Source organism: Bidens hawaiensis, unplaced genomic scaffold (genome assembly GCF_021521415.1).
Source record: "Bidens hawaiensis isolate Kalapana, Puna unplaced genomic scaffold, B.hawaiensis_p1.1 tig00038603_1, whole genome shotgun sequence".
Classification (NCBI taxonomy): Eukaryota; Viridiplantae; Streptophyta; class Magnoliopsida; order Asterales; family Asteraceae; genus Bidens; species Bidens hawaiensis.
The window spans coordinates 69,733-89,867 of NW_027496780.1; the positions used below are offsets into that span (position 1 = coordinate 69,733).

Sequence of the window (20,135 nt, forward strand, 5' to 3'; positions counted from 1 at the left end):
TTGATTGGAACAACTTTCAAAGTTGGTTACTATTCTGTGGAGTAATCCCTATAAATAAGCTTAATAAGCTTCCGTTATTCTCATAGAGTCATCTGGGAGGTTTATTTTATATACGAAACCATGTTAATGACTATAAGAACAAAACATTATATGTATACACCATATATAACGTTTTAAATATGATACATAAGACGGTTATGTAACTGTCTTATTTTCTCTCTTCTGTTGAGACTATCTTCTATACATCATGTATTATTAATAAATTATATATTTTTTAAATTTCTTAACATATTATTAGTTCTCATATTTTATATCTTCTATACATAATCCATGATTCCTTTCTCTAATAATATAATGATTCCTAGAAGATGAAAGAATTATCTTTTGTAAAAACATCATGGAATCAAAAGAGTTATCTTTTTCAAGGTTTTAGCTTTTATTTAAAAGTTAAAAATAGAATATAAGCAGAATTGTGTATTTGTGTTCCATATTATCTTCTAGTTTTATCTTTTTATAAATAAGTAAAAACATATGATTCCTGGTAAAACACATCAAATAAGGCTTTATGTTCCAACTCATGTACATTCAAACATAAATTTTATATTAGCATTAACATGGATTAGATCAAATGGAAACTGCATTCAATAGCTAAAAAGAATACAATAAGCTCTAGCAGTGTGGATATATATTATTCTCCTCTAAAACCATATGGTATTAAACTATGAACATCTAGCTCTATAACTGTCTACAACCAAACGCCGGCAACGAGGTATAATCACAAAAATTCTGTTAATTTTCTGGCTAATGTCCAGTTATATTCAACGAGTCAACCCCAATCGACTTGTAGTAATCTTTATCTGCATTGGAAACTCGCTCGCCAAACATTTTCCACTCGCTTTGACATCTTTCCCTCACCTGCCATCAAAAGTCACCAAAATATTATATAAGAAATCCTATCAATGACTATTATATTTTGTTTGATTTAGCCTTTTATTTCATACTACAATTATGATGTGTTTTGAGGTATAAACTGTATACATACCCCTTGCCATGGTTGTTTCCCATTTTCTCCTTTACCCTACACATAAAACAAATAGAGGTTAATCGATTATAAATTAAGAATCATCCAAGTTCACAAGGGCAAATTGGGAAATTGTTCTTTTTACCTGATTCCCGAGTGAAGGTAGACCTTGATGAACTATCCATTGTGCATCAACAACTCCAATCTTTTCGTGTGCAGGCTATGAAACCAGAAACAAATAAAAAAACAAAGAGAATACACAATCAACTTCATGTTATTTTTTTCTATAAAATGGAGAAATTAAGCGAAACAAGAGATGGTTAGTTAGTTAGTTACCTCAACACATTTCTGGAGAGCAAAATCAAGACCCCACCCGTGAACCAAGTCATTCTACATTTACAATTGAAAAAATAAGACATAATTATATGCCAAGAATCGTGTAACGTGAAAAAGATACACATTTTAACCATCTTATTATCTCTAATCATACGTGATACCTGGATTAAATGCCAAACGCAGCGCCAAGCCTCTCGAGAGAAAACTGGAGCCATGATCTCTACAAATCTGTGCACATAAAAAAACAAAGAATTAGATAACTAATGTTATAATATTGTTTTATAAAGTTAGCAGTAGATTGTACGTACGCTGCACATGGAGGCAAATGCGGGTCGCTGCACCAACCTGGCCTCTCCTCTGTTTCTCTACCATTAAAAAAATTAAATAAAATTGAAAATATTAGCAGACATGTAAAAGGATTTTATCTTTAATAATCTTTAGCTACTTATGCTAACAAAAAAGAAATTATCATACTTATGAACTTCACGATCTCCACGTCTCCTAGTCATTTGCCATGTTAAACCCCGACTGCTAGGATCCAAACCAGGCTGAGATATTTCTAACCCATGCTTCCTCACAAGTTTAATATACCTACAAAGATGAGAAATTGACATTACTAAAACATATAAATCTACAAAAGAATACAAGACTTTTGTCTCCAAACACTCACTCTTCAGCATCAAAATGGTCAACCCCGAGATCTTCGTCCCAAATAAATATGAAGTCGTACGGTGCAACGATGTCAGGATGAAGAAATCTTTTTGCATACCACCTTTATAACAAATAAAAAAAGCACACATTCATAAAGTCAAAGTCAAAGATATGTAAATAAACGAGATTCACTATGGTGACCTACCATTTGGTTTGTTTTTCCACACTTATATGAATGGCGCGCTTTGACCATTCAAATTCATCCCATTCTGTTGTTTTACCATCATAATGAAATAGAAGGATTGTAAAATTCTCAGAAAATTTTTGGACTGCCTTATCGATGTTAGGTTTCTGATTTTGACCGACAGTGAAAGTCACTAGATACTTTGGTGTGATAGTTAGGTCCTGCAAAGGGGAAGAAACGATGTACCAGATTATATTAGCTTAATATATCCTAATTTATAGTCACTATCCATAAACTACAATACAAACAATCTAAGATTTTATAATATATATCATCAGACTGGATTTGATTCGAGTTCACTTTTTCTTTAATGTCAAATTATTGCAATTACGTATATTAAAATTTAGTTTTTACTTAGGCTAATTATGTAACAACACATAGTTGTTTAAGCTAGTAATATTAAAGCATAATAATCTTCCTTTAACGATCAAGATCAGTGACGGATTTAGAATTTTTTTTTATCTGGTTCGCTATTTTAAGATGCTCTAAATATATAAGAACGCGTATAAAAAAATTGGGTCGGGTTGACGATTCGGATTGGTTTAACGGTTCGGGTCAAGAAAGATTAATCATATAATAAAGAGCTTTTTTGGTTGATCTAACCAGCTCAACTGCATTCATGATGTCTTGATCCTTTCTCTGAAGAGCTTGAGACAATGTGTTTGTAACTCCCAAGATGTACTTCATCAAATGTAGATAAAATACAAAATTAAAAGATTTTATGTATACATGAAGGCCATGTGCTTGACTTTTCTGAGCACGTATCTCTCCCCAATTTTCTATGTACTCGAGCACATCAATAACGGCAGGATATAAAGCAAGCAAACGCAAAAGAGTTTTTTCATGAGAACTCCAACGTGTATCTCCAGCTCTCGCAAGTGACAATTCTTGACTTTTTCCACGCCCTGTTTCAATTTCCGGATTCAAATGTAATCTCTCTCTTTGACTTTCTCTAATCAAATCTACTCGTTTGCAAGAAGCACCAACAACATTCGTTAAATCCGACACTTCATCAAAAAACTTATAGATGTCATGATGCTTTGTCGCAAGAGCCACAACAACAAGTTGTAGTTGATGAGCAAAACAATGAATAAAATATGCCGAAGAATTTTCTTTCAAAATCAAAGCTTTCAATCCATTAAACTCACCGGACATGTTGCTTGCACCGTCATATCCTTGGCCTCTAACCTTCCGCAAACTCAAGTTGTAACGAGCAAATAAATCATCAATTGCAGATTTAAGAGACGACGCGGTTGTTTCCTTGACATGGACAAGGCCAATGAATCGTTCTTTTACAATTCCAAATTGATCAACGTATCTTAAAACCACGGCCATTTGTTCCTTTTTAGAAATATCTCTCGATTCGTCAACCAATATTGCAAAAACATCATCACCAAGTTCATTGAATATCTTTTTTAATACTTCTTGTGCAAAACAATTGCAAATCTCTTTTTGGATGGATGGAGCGATCATTTGGCATCTCCCCGGAGCGTTACTTAATATAACCTTAGCAATATCTTCATTTATTTCTCCCAACAATTTCAAAAACTCTATAAAATGTCCTCTATAGAGTGAACTTTCAGATTCATCATCACCACGAAAAGGTAATCCACCATTCAACAAACCTTTTGCAAGTCTAACTGAGGTACTCAAACGGAGTCTATAGTCCCTTTTTTGTTTATTAGTTTGTTTGTCAAAGACAACATGTATGGATTGTTCTTGTTTAAGTAAGTCCTCACCTTTTTTACGTGCTTTGTTGTGAAGGCTTCTAATACCACCAACATGTGAGGATATTCTATCAGAATGGCTCCAATTACCAAATCCATCGGTCACAAACGCATCTTTTTGACCAGTTTCTGGAAACAAATAACAAAACAAGCAATATGCTTTATCCGTTTTAACACTATACTCCAACCAATTTTCATGTGTCTTAAACCACTCGGGACGAAATTTTCTTAAGCAACCACTAAAATCTCGTTGCGGGAAATTATGCCCAATAGGTTGACATGGCCCTCTTAGCAAATATGTTCTTCTAATTTCATCTTTTTGATTAGGATGATATGATGAAATCGGCTTTCGATCTGAAGGATCCCATGGAAGATCATCCAATTCGACTCTTGCCAGATTATTACTACTAGATGGTGAAGGGTCTCGTGGCCTTCTCGATAAAAAACGGTCCATAATCTATCAAATTTAAGTTCTGTAAAAGCAAAAATAAAATTCAAAGCCCTAAAAAAACTAACATCTTTTTTGAACACTCAATCATCAAAAGTCTCATTCTAACGAACTACAAAAGGGGCGGGATTCGGGAACGCACCTGAACGCGGAGGCCGGACTGCCGGAGGGTATCGGACTATCGGTGAGACGGCGACGGCGAGTTTCTGGTGTGACTGTGTGACTGTGAGTGTCGGAGTCGTCACCGTCGGCGAACGCGGAGGCCGGAGGATGTGTATTGTGGATTTAGGGTTTTTAATTTGTGGGAGCTACAGATGGAATTGGAGATTTGGAGGTGGTCGGCGTCTGTCTGTGTGACTGTGAGGTGGTCGGCGTCTCGGCGAGTTTCTTTCTCTACGGTAGAGGTGGACAGACAGACAGTGAGGGAAATTGGGGGTGTTTAGGGTTTTTAAGAAAGGTTTATAAGGGTAATAGAGCACAAAAGAAAAAGGCAAAAAAAAATAAGGTTGTGTCTTGTGTGAGACTCGAACCCGGGTCTGCACTCAAACACAATGCACGCCTTGCCACTAAGCCAGTATATGTTTTATGTATATATTTGAAACGAATTATATATATGGTTCAGCCCAGAAACACATGGTTCGCTAAAAAAGTCGCTATTAAATGCTCCACTACGGTTCGAAAAACACCTGGTTCGCTTGACCCGGTACTCACATGAATAAATCCGTCCCTGATCAAGATTAATAATATTCAAAAAACAAAAGTTGTAGCAAGAGATAGACAAACCTCAGTAGGTTTACCAAACAATCTGCGAGGAAATAAATCTGACTCAGCAGCAACAATAGCTGGAGGTAGTCTTTCTGCGCCACGTGGATTAGATGAGACCCAAATCTGCATAATTGTTTTGAATTTCACAACATGTTTAGGGCCGTTAAATACAAAACGAATAAACTTTACCAACAAAATGAAAATTTTAAGCAAATTTATATACCTTAGATGGATCAATATGGTTTTGTACTTCCTTTGTGGCATTATCCCTTGTGACAGAAATCACATTTAAGATGTACGTATCGAATGGAGAAATGAGTTTAATCTGTCAAATTTAATCACCAAAATCTTGTTATTAAAGTAAAGCCAAAGATGACACCATAGTAGGTAGAAGAACAACAATGAAGCATAACACATGCAATTAAAACAGAAAGTACTAAATTTATATACCTTTACAAACTTGAAAATTATCATATATACCCAACTTTAACGAATTTTTACTTAATGACCATTCTACCCCTTTCCATTATATTTGCTTAAACCCTATTTTTTATTTGGATTTTGATCGAAATCAACAATAAGCAAGATGGGCATTTATGAAATTTTAAAGTTTTAGAAAAGTAAGGGTAAAATGGTCATATACTAAATATTTGTTAGTGAATTGGGTACAACTGTACATGTGATATGTTAAGTTTTTAACTACTTAGTAAGGATATATATATATATATATATATATATATATATATATATATATTCTAATTTTGAATGGATATATAGGATATTTTCCAAGTTTACAAGGGTAAATATGTAATTGCCCCTAAATTTATTCCTGTGTTTAATGAAAACTGCAATGTCTAACTCTTGCTTTTCTATAAAAGTATTTGAATATGTTTTGTAAATGTCTAAAATACCCTTCAAGCTCGACAAAATAAGGTAATTTTGTGGATTAAGATAAACGACATCGTTATTCTAGTAACGATGACAATGTGCAGATAAGCGAATTCTCACCCTAAAGAAAACACAACACACTTTTTACTAGGGGTGACAAAACGTGTAGTACCTTTGACGGTGAGAAAGCTGGAAACGTTGCCCCGATAAGGAAGCCAAAAAGAATACCAGATGTGATAGTTGCAATAATCCTCGTACACTCGTTCGATTTCCTGATCATTCCCATATTAATAAAACTGTAGACAATAATTATTTTCATAAAAAAACAAGAAGATATAGACAAACCACAAACCTTCCATTAGAGTTTCTTTTTCTTTTATTAATTTCTTCAAAATCCATTGTTTAACTAAACCCTAAAGAAGTGAATGGCAGTTAAATAGAAGAGAATTTGAGAGAGACAATAATATAAAGAGCAATTGAAAAGCTGCAGCCCATAAACTGCATGTGCTTCATTCCCAATATCACAAACAAGTTACTTTAATTTCAGGCAATTGAACCAATCACGTGCCTACCTTTGCCAGATTGATATGCTGCTGCTGCTGCTGGGATATACATATACGTACTACTATTAATTCAATTCAACCATACAGCTTTATATAAATAAATATATATATATATATGTGTGTGTGTGTGGTTTTGATTAAAATTATAAAAGGCCACTACACTAGAGATAGATAGAGTTGATTAACTTAAGCCACAATAAAAGGTTAGAGAAGAACCCTAGCTAGCTAACCCCTAAAGTCAAATCAAAACATGCATCTACTAATGTTTGCTTATTAATCAATAAAACAACGTACCTGGCATGAAATAAATTTGTCAATGCGAAGAATATTGTTATTATTGATGAAAATAAATCTTGGTGTTGTGAATGATTTATTTACTTTTTTTTGTTATAAAAGATAAAGATGAATTGAAGTGGGAATTGTTTCAAGTTTGCAGCATCAAATTAATGTTCTTAATTCTTATTCCCCTTTTTTGAAATTCAAGATAGTTACAGCTTTCAAACTATTATATTAATTATATCGTTTAAATGGAAAAAAAATATATTTATTTCTATTTATCCTCTGTTATATCATTATTTTATAAATGGAAAACAATTGGTGTTTGGATCATATACAAATACAAGCAATTCTTTTAAGTATAAATAATTAGAGTAATTATAACCGTAGAACAGAAGTAATTACTCTAGTCAATTATGTGCTTATTAGTTTAATTTCATTTGTGGTTAGTTATCATATTCAATGCTTCTAAGATACACATAATAATATATTTGGAAATTGGTAGAAGTTGATAAATATGGATAGAATTATTTTTTAGTTATTATTGATACTTAGTTATACCTTAAATAAATAAATGGTTCAAAGAATCATGTTTGTGTCCGGTTAAGAAATTGCCATTAATTAGCTTAATGATGTGTTGGTACGTTAAACGGTGTACCCTTCCTTAATGGTTAAGATTCGAGATTGTTATAGACTATGGAGTATGGTATACAATTAAGAATAGATTAACATTGCATTTTCGGGTTTAAAATACAACGAAAAAAAATGATAAGATTGGATAAGGAAGGAAAGGAAAAGAAATTATATACTTAAAAGGAATTCTCGAGTTAAATAAAAAAAAAAGTTTTAATTATATTCTTGAATTAGATCGTAGGTAAAAGATAGGGGAAAAATTGTAAGTTTACAATAATGTCCTCATAGCAACATAAAAAAGAGAATTGAGATAGCGTAAATTAGTAATATTGTAATAGACTATAAACTTTTCCGTCATGATCATACCATATTTGGCTGGAAAGTTTTGAAGGAAAAAAAGCCTAAAAGTTTTCTTTCCATTCTCTTTTTTTTCTTTAAATTGAGTATTGGCAGTTAAATGTTTTGTCAGTTTACAAGTAGTGGATGGGTAGTTTCTTTGTTAGTGGGTCTATTTAGTTTTCAATTTGAAGTCTATACAAGGCATGTCCGATTAGGAATGAAGGTATGAATGAAAAATGTTAATTTGATCTAAGTTTCTCTCTAAATTTCTAGTTTGGCTTCCTTCTAATTTATTTGGCCAAAGATTAAACCATCGGAACCAAATCACAGTGCTGAATAGTCCAAAACCATTACCTCTCGTTTCATGGAAAACCTGTTGCCCAAAAGCCCACTACGAAAAACCCGGTTGATATCGGATTCGAACTTCAGATCGTGCGATCTCTAGCACACGGTGTTGAGCTTATGTGTATTACTTTTTTAATAATTCCTTATTTTGTATTAACTTTATATATTTTTTTGTTTCTTTCTTTCAATTGCTATAACGAGTAGATTGAAATCGATCAAATTCTCAGTCGCGCAGTGCGTAGTACAAAATACAATAAAACCTCACAGCAATGCGTGGGTAATCATGCTTGTTTATATTAATAGCCAGTAATATACCAGAGTTCAATTTTAACTAAACGTGAAAATACAACTTAATATTTATAGTTATGATTATACGGTAGTGAAATAGAATCAAATACAAATAAAATGCAAGTCATGAAAAGTCTTTTTTGTTTTAATTTGAGACAACATCTATCAATAATCAAAATATTTTATCATCTGAAAAGCAGTAATTATGGAGAAATCAAATTATTATCAATCTTTTGTTGTGCTTTTCCTGAATATTTAGGATTGTTAAAGTAATATAATATCTATATGAAATAATTTAAACATCGATGACTTTGTGGCCCAATGGATAAGGCGCTGGTCTACGAAACAGGAAACTCTGGGTTCGATCTCCAGCATAGTCGTCAATGATTTTTAATCATTTTTTTAATTTTGTATGTAGAATACAAACTCCAATAACACATGTTCAATGTTCCTTGAAAATTAAGAAAAACTACAACCATAACTATAGCATAAAAGTTTTCTTTATATCCTCAATCATCTTGGCGGTGTGTTAGTTATAACAAGATAATAAAAAAATATTAAAATTGTATCGTAAGAGCGCGTTCATTTCACAAAATTCATAGTAATTTAAAGAAATTGGAATTTAAATATCATGACATGGTGTGTTCTGTTAGACGATAAATTCAATGAAATCCCAACTTACATGGAATTCATAAATCCTTCAAAATTTGGAAGGAGAGTTGATAAAAAACAACAAAAAAATTATTGTTTAATTTTTTTTTAATTATTATTGTTTTTTTTTTTTTGGGTGGGGTGGGTGAGGGTAGAACATATTTCCAATTCAATTAAAAAGTTTACCAATGGAGCATATTATAAATTTCTAAACATTTCATTTCCAATTCAAATTCCTTTAGAAAAAATCCCGCGAACTTAAGGCGACCTAAGGGTATGTATAAGACTTTAGATTTGCGTTTTTGAGAACAAAATTTGATTTATCAGTTGAAGTAATTGTCATTTTATAACAGGAAAAGATAGTGTGTTACTTATAAATTGGCAAACAATGTGGTAATTTAAGTTAACTTAAAAATGAAAGTAAAAATACCTTATTTTTCTCATTAGCACATTATATTAGTATATACGTTCAACACCATCATCACTAATCGAACCACAACCAATTTTTTCGATGTATACGTTTGAAATACTTAACTACAAGTAAGGTGTTGGTACCTGCTCATTATGTTAGCTTACTTGATTTGATCATAAGTATACGAAAAATGGAATACAAAGTCTGAAAGCTCTTTAACCAACTAGAGGGACTTATTGTGTATCCTCCGCCATTTTGGACTAAATTTTCAAATTTTTGTGTGACAGTGTGATGGTGACTAGAATAAGGTAGGGGATCAAGGAAGACTCAAGTATATCATTTAATTGATTATCAATTTTACAGTTTTTAGAATACTTGGTTTTGATATCTTAAAAGAACTAGCAAAACAATTTGTTAGTCAGTTAGTGTATGCCTTCAGTTTTTATGTAAAAAATGCACTTGAATTCTTGACTGAATGATTTACTCGTAGTTAAAACTCCACTGTTAGTAAATAAAACTTTGTAAGTCAGCTATTAAAAGTTCCAAAAATTTAAGCTTAATGTGATTATTACCAACTTAGGATTATCAAACAACAATTTCATTATCGTAACTAATGTCATCGCTCATCAACGCCAGAATATTACTTTGTTCTTTTGATCTGCCAAACCTTAAACCATGAAAAGTAACCTGGAATTAAACACCCGTTTCCTAAGACGTTTTGAGGATGCAAACAAGCAATGCATTGTAGATACAATTAGACAAAACAGTTAAATTATATCTAACAGAAACGAAAACTGTAAATCGCCAATGACTTTGTGGCCCAATGGATAAGGCGCTGGTCTACGAAACCAGAGATTCTGGGTTCGATCCCCAGCAGAGTCGTAGTTCATTTTTTGAATTTGTAACTAATTACTCTACTACAATGAAACTAGTTAAGTTTGAGCTTGAATATGTTTTGTGGGCTAATAAAATATTCAACTTCTGTTTCTATTTTGTATGGATTATTATCACACATCTAAAGTCAAATAATTCGATATATCATCATTATCTGCTCAATATTAAGTTTGACAAAACAAACACACTTTTATGTAACTAATCTAAGCATTTTCTTTCTAAACTTACATACAAAAGTACTTACAACTTACTCTTTTGTTGAAAGAAATTACAAGACACAAAATGATGCAGGAGCATCCAAGATTATCTCTAACTTGAATTTGAATGTTTTACTTGTTTTTATCTTTACATCCTTTTTGTTAAGTTTAATATTTTATTTGGTTTGCTAGTTTTTTGAACTCTTTAAATACTCATGGAATGAAATAATTAGTATTGATTGAATTTTAATTATAAGAACTTTGTTATTGAACATTTGGTTCGATTATGGACCTTGATTAATCATTTAAGTGTCATGAGCCATTTGATTGCTTCTAAAACTGCATCACAAAATTTTAAAGAAGTAAGCTAAATAAAATACAACGATAGTCATATAATAAGAATTATATTTATATCTTCACTCATTTTCGTTAGTTAAGAAAACTCTTAATCTTATATTATGAAATATCATTATCTTTCTAGATTCTGACTTAAATTTTACACGAAATGATGCTCCAAACAACTTGATTTTTATTTATTGGAAGTTTAAACACCCGGATTGAAGCATTGTTTCATCATTTGGAGCACGTTTCGAGGTAAGTATTACATCAATCGACTCGTATTCTCCTTCCGATCAAAAGTCATATAACATCAATTTGATATCCGGGAGAAACTTAACGGGGCTAAGTTTTTTTAACGAGGGTCAATGAAAATAAATAGTGTGAAATGTGGGACCGGTGACAACAATTTTCTGAGATGAGATTATTATCATGCAACCTAAATTAATAAAATCAAAATTTTCTTTATTTCATTACCTAACACCCAAAATTGAAGGAGAAATAAAAAACAAATACAAACTCCTAAGTTCTCATTTATAATCTTAAAATACATGCTATAGATATCAAATTATGTGATTGGTAAAAAACCAAGATTTTTCAACCATTAAATTATATATAAACTGATTTTCAAACTATTGCAATAGAGAAAGAGAGGGATGATCACCATAAGTCTCCATGATCAAATCTCTTGTTCTTCTGTGCATGCTAAGCAACACATTATGCCATGTATTAACTCTAGAACTAGTCCTAACCGGCAATATTCCGACATTCATTTCCCTTAGATCATCAACCGTAATTTCGAAAACATCACCAGCGGCAGCACCGTCCAACAACCAGATCAAACAGTAGCAGAACCCTTTTGCGATTTCTGAATCGCTATCAACTTCTAAATCTCATTGACCCGTCAACTTCCATCACCACCTCCAACCAAACCTGAGCCGTACATCCAGCGACTCTGTTTGATTCCACCCTACCTGACTCGTCAAACTCTGGCAAGAGACTTGCATAGTGTATCAATCGTTTCACCCTGTCGATTGGCTCAGGTAATGATTTGAATTCAGAAACGAGGATCTCAAGTTTCTCCGCCACTGTGAGTGCTGTTGAGAAACATGGAGGTTGCGGTGGTGTGATGCGTTTAGGATGAGGGATTTGGGGCAATCGGGTATATATCGAGTTTAAAGTTGATTGATTTAGCTCGTGTTGCATACGTGGAGGATTACGGTTCAATGAACTTGCCAGTGGTGGTGGTGGTGGTGGTGGAAGAATGGAGTATGGTGGTGATCTGAAGCCATAGGAGGCGGAGTTCATTTCAGATGGCGTCTACTATCTACTGACGGTTGTAAGAACAGGCTGGAAAGTTAGTTGGTAGGAGGCAAAACGATGGAGCATGTAACAATAGTATTCTATGAAACAAGTTAAATAGAAAACTGAGTTAAGAATAGTCATTGATCAGTCTATGACTTTTAAAACAATACTTGGTCACAAACACGTAAGATAGAGTGTAAACCTCACAAAAGCAAACGTGCAAGTCAAATAATTGGGTCATTTTCCCACAATTTCAACAATCATGAAAAATCGCATGGTACGACAAAGGAAGAAAAATCCAAGACTTCCACTTGTATACGTAGACAATTATGAATCTTCCGTAGATCCTTACTTCCCGAACAACACGGTTTGTTTGTATATTTAACCGAAAGAGGAGAAACACAATAATTAACCGACTCGAGCTAACAAAAAACAACCACGGCCATTTTTTCTTATTTGTGACACAGCAACTAGCAAACAAAATTATTACAAGGAAATAAACCTTTTTCACATATAGAATAAATAAACCATATTCAATCAGTGTAACTAGATGCACCTATACGAAAACAATTCACAACTAGCAGTTTGCCAAAAACACAAAACCAAGATACAACACGGGAATCTCACAAGAACAATGGTCAATTCGGAAAGTCAAACCCCCAAATTAGAAGAAGTTTAATCTCATTTTCACTTTTCCCTATTTTAATTTACACCGACATTGCTAATCCACCATTACCGAACTCTTAACATCTTATCTTAATATGTGTACCCATAGGATCTATTTGCTTTAATAAAGATCAAGATCTTACCTTTAGAAGAAACATCAACATTATAATCAAGCTTTGCACATGCAAGGTGTTAAAGGGTTCTCCCATATATCATAATTGGGAAATGTTGCTTCTGGAAGTCCGGTACGAGTTTGGTGGGTTATGACAACATCTTCAACAAAGGTGGCCCAGCCCATGTACGGGTCTCCTAAAGATTTGGAAAGTAAGCCTTTATCGGGCTTTATGGATTTTTGCCGGTGGCCCATGTACCGTCTTGCACCGATTATTAGTTTTGCAAAGTTGCCTCCATGGGTCATTACAAAGACGTCTGATTTTAAGCATACCAAAAAATCTAAGGCGGCCAAGCTTGTAACGTGTTTTCTGAAGCTGTCTAATTCGTCTTTTGTTGTTAATTCCTCTTTTGTCACCTGTTACAAACCAGCATCAAAATCAGATTATAAAAAAAAATAATGGTTGGGGACAATTTGGGTGTTGTTTTTATCATAAACGGATCAAATTAATAATTTAAACTAGAACAGAAACATGTTAAATTAGTCAAAAATTTAAATAATTATTGGAATAAATAAATTATATATGATGGCAAAACTGCAAAATCGCATTGTTGGTAAAATCAGCATTCAGCTAATTAAAATCTGCAGTAACTTAACATCTTTTAAATATTATTTTTTTCCTTTGTAAACAATATACCAATATATGCAAATATAAGCTTAACAAATGAAGATAAATGGAATGTGTTGTTCGTTATTTACCAATACAAGCAACATAGTTTCTTAACAATATAGTGTACTTATCAATTTACTACTTAATGCAATAAACTCCTTGCATCCCCAAATTCTTGTTCATGTTTCGATTTTAATTTGTCTCAAGATAAATGTCCACTTAAAGAATGGATAGTTATAATATACTTCTTCCCATTTTTCCCTTACCATCGAATTTGCAATTAATTGGTATCTTAATTACTCTTATCCGAATTCACTGTTAATCATCTTAAAATATGCTCTTTTTGTTGGTGAACAGCCAACAACTATACTGATACAGAAGGAGTACTAAACATTTAAATACCATTTAATGCAACAAATTACATATTTGTAAGAAGGGCAAATACCATTAAAAAAACAACATACTTTCTGTTTTCCCTATAAAAGTCCCTCAACAATTTTTTGCCAATAGAAGTCCCTATACATGTTTGTTTTGAATACAATCGTGAAAGGTTTTTTTAACTTAAACAATTAACCACTAGTATCATAGAAAATCAAAGAGATCATCTTAAAATTACAAATGATAGAATGCAATCATGCAAGTAACTTTTACTGAACACGGACACATAATCGAACAATTTTTTTGTTCATTAAGAGAATGTGCATGTTCATGTTCGTTCATGTTCCTACGTTTAAAACTAAACTAACAGTTCACAAGCGCAAATGAACACAAATGAACGTAAACAAACAAACTTAAGCGAACATTTTTTAACAGACATAAATGAACATAATTGGCCAAACATTAACGAACATAAGTTAGCATCAATGGACACAAATGAACAAGTATAATACATCACATTTCGTTCAAGCATATATACTTTTGTTTACATTTACATTTATATGAATGTAACCACTTATGCATTTACTAAAATTTTAAACAAACATAAATGGATGTTCACGAACATAAATGGATGAACAAAGCATATGTTCATGTTCGTTCATTCAAGTAAACGATAACTAACCTTTTAAGTTGTTCATATTTTTTTTCACGATTGTGTTCAAAATTAGCATGCATGGGAACTTTTATGTGCAAAAAAATGTTGAGGGACTTTTATAGGGAAAAACAGAAAGTATGTTGGTTTTTTATGGTATTTGCCCTTGTAAGAAATGGTGTCTTGAATTAAATTTGGTTAAAAAATGTGTCACATATATCAGCAAAAAGTGAACAGTACATAACATTTTCGTGCAGTTTACCACTTTGCCATTTTATAACCATAACCAACACATTAATAACTTATAGTCACAATTTAAAGATGGAAAATGCAGTTAGCAGCTCAACCCAAACAGACTCGCCCGCCATACTAACTACCCGCACCATTTTGATACCCCTCTAGTGTAAGATTGGTAAGAGGTTCTTACAAGATTGGGGAACATATTCCTAAGTGGTGCCATTCTGTTCTGACCACCATAAACCTGCCCAGAAGCAACATATATTTGAGTTTCTTTTGGATAACCCATTGCCCGCAACATAACCGCCACTTCCCCAGGCTCAAGAGGGCATCTTCCTTCTTTCCTTTTTTGTAGAGCAAGAGGCCATAAATGTGAACCATCCTGTATAAAAAATCAGAATAACCTTTTGTTAATACAGCTTCCTCTTCTAAAACTAATAACTTCTAAGCATCATAATATCATAAATTAGAATGTTGGTATCTAACCTTAAAACGCCTGGGCCATTCTTTTAACCTGTATAAACCCATCAAAGCTTTCTCTGCTCTGGTTCCCACAAAGTCACAAAATGAAAGTCCTACCATCCCTTTCTCGAATCTCAGATGAAGAGCCCTGTAAAGAAGATATTGTTACAAGTATAAGCAGTTGGAAATAACAAACACATAATTCATTCTTTCAAATTTAAGGAAGTGATGTGTGTTATATGGTGTTCAATAATTAAAACAAGATATCCTTTTAATAGAAACAAATTAGAATAAGATAACCAGAAGCAGAATCTGTTTACCCAAGCACTTAGTCCCGATAACAAAACTTACATAAATGGATTTGGACTGCCAGTTCGATTTCTCATCCTTGCAAGAAGCCGATCAGCCATTTCATCAATCTCAGGAAGAAACTTGAGAGCATGATAGTTAACCCTACACCTTAATCTGTTTATTTCTTGAGGGACATTATCATAGCTGAACAAAAATAAAACACACACAATCTTAGAAATTAACAATGAAGTAACTTGAAATTAATTAAAAGACACAACATACCCAAGTCGATCCACAAAAGGCTTTAATGCCATTATCTTCTTTTCTTTAATCCGGGGCAGAACATTGTCAATGTAAAATTGTGCGGGTGCATATTTGGGGATGTTTTTCACCGTCCGTCTATAATGCATTAAAACAAGATTTAGATTCCCCATGAATAAGTAAATAACTGGTGTCAAATATGACTGAAGAAACTATATCGTTCAAGAATAACTGATCTTATTGGATAAACAATTTAAGAGGTATTTACATAATATATACTTTAGGTGACTTTCGATCCATTCTATTTTAAGATAAATTCATTAAATTACCAGTTTGATATGTCAATTTGTGCAAATCATGTCAATTTCATCAGCTTGAAAAAAACTAGATATAGGTTCCTTTGTGATAATTTATTGAAGTGCAAGCATGTGTAATAAGGGAGAACCTTATGCTTGTGAACAACTCTGACTTGTCAGTAAACCATGATGGAATATCACGCACTATTCGCACATCATCCTTCAAGTAGTTAATGAAATGATCCACATCAAATATGTCCTCAAACTTTCTGTGAAAAACATATATGCATTTTAGCCTCGTAAACATATATAGAAATCAAGAACAGGCTAAATATGTGGGGTGTGCAAACATAAACTTATGAGTATCATACAATATGCACTAATTGGAAGCTCACTTAGAATAGTGATAGTAAACATCAAAATATATTTTGAAATCAGCACTGTAAGTTTTATATATGCATGTTTATTATGAGTATAAGTTTAATGAGTAGATAAAAGAACAAGAAAACATGGTACTTGCGCAAAAATAACATCAATGAAATACACAGTCTTGCTTCCAATATATTGTTTATGTTAAAGTTGATATCTGACCCACACAAAATAAAAAGGTTTTCTTGTAAAGTGTAAAGATAACTCACGTTTGGTCCTTCCATATCTGGTCTTGCTTTAACACCGGCAAAATAAGAGTTGCATTCATAATTTTGGCAACAGCAACTGCATTGCATATCTACATGCACACACATCAATCAAAAGTTAGCATTTGATATTATTTAGCCACATCAACATCATTGCCAGTTTGCTACATCACTACAAAGCAGGAGATTTATGAGTAGACAAATGATTATAATTTCAAAGGTTTACAACAATACAGAAAAATGTAACAGATCCAACCAATAGCCTTTATCAAAGGGTTTTGAAGAATAGTACATACAGCAATTCTTTGCTGATTTAGCCCGCCCTCTGCATGAATAAATATATACCCATTTGTTTCATTTGCCTCGGGAAGATCTGCATAGAACCAATAACCATAGATGAGTTCACAAAACAAGTCATAACAAAAGTGGAAGTCAGGTGCAAGCGCTTATAGCCTTTTATTTATCATTGAGCTATGTTGTAATTACAGTTAGTATAAATTTAGTTAATAAAGGTGTGAAGAAATAAAAAGAGTGAACATATTGACTGTCCAGTTTCAGACAAGTAGAGAAAAAGTTTTTAATTTACAGAGAAAACTAATCTCATCCGATATCCATGTAAATGTAATTTACAGAGTTAAGACATGTATTCCATAGTTATTAAAAGCGGGCGCTTTTTGCGCTTAAGCGCCAGGCGCATTAAGTGCGACTAGCATGCGGCAGATATTTAATGCGCAGTGTTATTTTCCCAAACCTCCCATGCGTATTAAATTCTCTAGGAGTCCCCTAACACTCCACTATTTAAGGGGTTCCATAATCAATATTATATCACCCAAATCATCAAGATACTAAGAATTACAGGTTAGTTTTGTTCTTATTTCCCTATTTTCGGATTTCTTTCTTTACTATGCACTTTTTGTTCTTTGTTTTTGGTTGCTTTTATAAACTCTTTGAAGAATGAATGTATTTGTTCTTCATAAGATGTTCTATTTAAGTTATTTTTTTTGTTTTTTTAATGTGCGTTTTTTTTTAAAAATCGGGCGCTTTTTTTGCGCTTATCGCCTGGGTGCTAGACCCAGCCTCAACGCTTTCGAGCGCTTATCGCATTTGATAACTATGATGTATTCAACAAAAAAGTATCAACTTTCAAAGCTGTTATGTTAGCAAGTAGCAAACACTTAGTAAGTCAATTATTTTTTGGCAAACTGTATGCCAATCTACTCTCTGAAAATTTTGTACTTTCTATATCTTAATTGTTAATACTCTTCATATCAACCTCACATCAATACTTTAGGTGAATCATACTTCCTCTACCTCGATTTCCATCTCTCTTCCATATCAACCTCAGTTCATTAAAAAAAAGGATCCACGGAGTTACATAAATGTCCAAAATTTTACCTGAAATTAAACCACTGCGTCTTTCAGCACATGGTTTCCAAGAAGTGGCAGCCGATAATGGATTTTCCCACAAAGAAGGTGGCTCCTTGACCTAATAAAAACAAAAGCCAAATGCAACTCTAAAGTTATTAAACCATCACATCGCATTATGGTATACACTCAATACAGTCCAGCATAGCTTACACGGGGGCAATGAAGCGTAATGCCTTCTTTTGTGCATATATATGGAGCGTTCTACAAGTAATGAGAATAAATAAAAACAACATTAGTTCAACTTTACAACACATATATTTACCATACCTATAAAAAGTATCAAAACCAAAATCTCATTCATCACATGCATGCCCATAAGAAAAAAAAAACTGAAGATCCTGAGAAGTTGTCCAGTCAATGAATGAAAAACAACTTCTTTATTAGAACAATCCAGTAACTATAAAGGACATCAGCTTCGTTTTACTAATACAAATATGCCAATATGTTTACACAACTATACATTAGTAACACAACGGTCCACATCATTGGCATCCTAAATGGCTAGGGGCTGTTTGGTAGGTTCTTAATGATTCCATTCTAAATCGGTCCAGAGGTAGAGTGTGTTTGGTTACACCTCTTAATGAATTCTGGAGCGTCTTATAACATGCCGAATGATTCAGAGGCAACCTCTTATTGATTCAGCACTGGATTGCCCTAAATTCGTAATTTGATACTTTTAGGTGAGTGCATTGGCATTGAAGATCATTCATTCCTAACACTATAAATTAGATCAGAAGCAATTGGCTTAGTCAGCACCGATAGATCCAATACTCAGAGAGTTAAATCCTAACTTGCAAAAGCATTGGCATCCTAAATCCCTAACTTAATCCACAATGTGATGGTTAGGGTTTTAACTAAAACAGAATGTAAAGTTGACATTACAATATGTCTAAATCATAATAATAATAATATGAATGTAATAATTAGAAAGTGAGATTTGAATAAGGAGTACTGACGAGATGAGTTACGACGGAATAGACGGTGAAGAATCCGGCGAATACGAAAACAGTGAGGAAGAATAAGAAGATCTTAAAGTGTTGAGAGTAAACCCTAGCAGTGTCATCTGATAACTTGGACAAGAGTGAACGGAACCGATCTCGAGGATGCCGATCTCGGCCACCGTCGTCGTCAGGATGATGATGATTGCTGTCGGAAGAGAGAGGAGAAGTGACGTCATCGCGTTTCCTGGGAGACGGTGTGGCTCTGGCGCCGATGGAGCTGTTGTGGCGGAGCTCCGCCATGGCTCGCTTCGGACTATAAGCCAGCTTTCTTTTCTTTTCTTTTCTTTTGTTACTGGGCGTCTGGTCTCTTTACTCACTTTAAATTAAATATATATATATATATATAGTTTGTGACTTATTAAATATTGGTGTTATCCATAGGTTTGGATCTGATTTGTGCTGGAACCCAAACAATTTTTATATGACAGTGTTAACCAGTCTGTTATGAATGCAACTACGGTTTGATTTTTGCCAGCATATGTAATGTAAAACACAGATGAAAGAAAGCAATCACTAACAAGAGTCTTAAGCCAGGTTTATGACAGCAATGTATCTTTTAAAAAGTCATAACACTAACTAACTTCTTCTTATCAAGTTTAATTTTAGAATAGTAGCATGGCATACGCTTTTGATTCGAACCGATCCCCAAGAGGAAAGTCATATGGCCATGGCCGACCCAAGCATAGTGACGTAATTCCCAGGGGCCAATATTTTTATATATGTTTTT

At 33.2% G+C, this 20,135-nt stretch overlaps 2 protein-coding genes, 1 non-coding gene and 1 pseudogene across 3 annotated transcripts; 1 reads left to right on the plus strand and 3 right to left on the minus strand.

The window, feature by feature from the left end:
- Nucleotides 1-687: 687 nt before the first annotated feature.
- On the minus strand, nt 688-6,489 carry LOC143590469 (uncharacterized). The gene is made up of 13 exons (XM_077070937.1): nt 6,433-6,489; nt 6,253-6,352; nt 5,416-5,517; nt 5,211-5,315; nt 2,214-2,413; nt 2,028-2,129; nt 1,832-1,948; nt 1,666-1,722; nt 1,519-1,585; nt 1,358-1,411; nt 1,167-1,241; nt 1,043-1,078; nt 688-915 (listed from the first exon to the last, which is right to left on the minus strand). The coding sequence occupies exons 1-13, from the start codon at nt 6,477-6,479 to the stop codon at nt 802-804; spliced, it is 1,176 nt and encodes a 391-aa protein (XP_076927052.1). The 5' UTR covers nt 6,480-6,489; the 3' UTR covers nt 688-801.
- A 3,907-nt stretch (nt 6,490-10,396) lies between these two features.
- TRNAR-ACG (transfer RNA arginine (anticodon ACG)) lies at nt 10,397-10,469 on the plus strand. Its single transcript has one exon. It is a non-coding gene; the product is annotated as a tRNA-Arg (tRNA).
- Nucleotides 10,470-11,646: 1,177 nt separating this feature from the next.
- On the minus strand, nt 11,647-12,733 carry LOC143590463 (sufE-like protein 2, chloroplastic pseudogene; annotated as a pseudogene).
- A 122-nt stretch (nt 12,734-12,855) lies between these two features.
- Nucleotides 12,856-19,713, minus strand: LOC143590462 (protein PECTIC ARABINOGALACTAN SYNTHESIS-RELATED-like). Its single transcript, XM_077070933.1, has 11 exons — nt 19,364-19,713; nt 18,558-18,608; nt 18,375-18,465; nt 17,276-17,352; nt 16,983-17,071; nt 16,494-16,613; nt 16,070-16,186; nt 15,848-15,991; nt 15,521-15,644; nt 15,225-15,416; nt 12,856-13,514 (listed from the first exon to the last, which is right to left on the minus strand). Exons 1-11 carry the CDS (start codon nt 19,646-19,648, stop codon nt 13,155-13,157), a joined length of 1,650 nt encoding a protein of 549 aa, XP_076927048.1. The 5' UTR covers nt 19,649-19,713; the 3' UTR covers nt 12,856-13,154.
- Nucleotides 19,714-20,135: the final 422 nt, after the last annotated feature.

Excerpts from the sequence above, each read along its gene's own strand:
- LOC143590469 (XM_077070937.1), bottom strand. The coding sequence starts at position 6,479 with ATGGATTTTGAAGAAATTAATAAAAGAAAAAGAAACTCTAATGGAAG. Across the intron at positions 1,723-1,831 it reads GGAGATCGTGAAGTTCATAA|AGAAACAGAGGAGAGGCCAG; the intron begins GTATGATAATTT and ends TTTTAATGGTAG. Across the intron at positions 1,586-1,665 it reads CATTTGCCTCCATGTGCAGC|ATTTGTAGAGATCATGGCTC; the intron begins GTACGTACAATC and ends TTATGTGCACAG.
- LOC143590462 (XM_077070933.1), bottom strand. The coding sequence starts at position 19,648 with ATGGCGGAGCTCCGCCACAACAGCTCCATCGGCGCCAGAGCCACACCG. Across the intron at positions 15,992-16,069 it reads CCTTTTGTGGATCGACTTGG|CTATGATAATGTCCCTCAAG; the intron begins GTATGTTGTGTC and ends ATTTTTGTTCAG. Across the intron at positions 15,645-15,847 it reads GGCAGTCCAAATCCATTTAT|GGCTCTTCATCTGAGATTCG; the intron begins GTAAGTTTTGTT and ends TCTTCTTTACAG.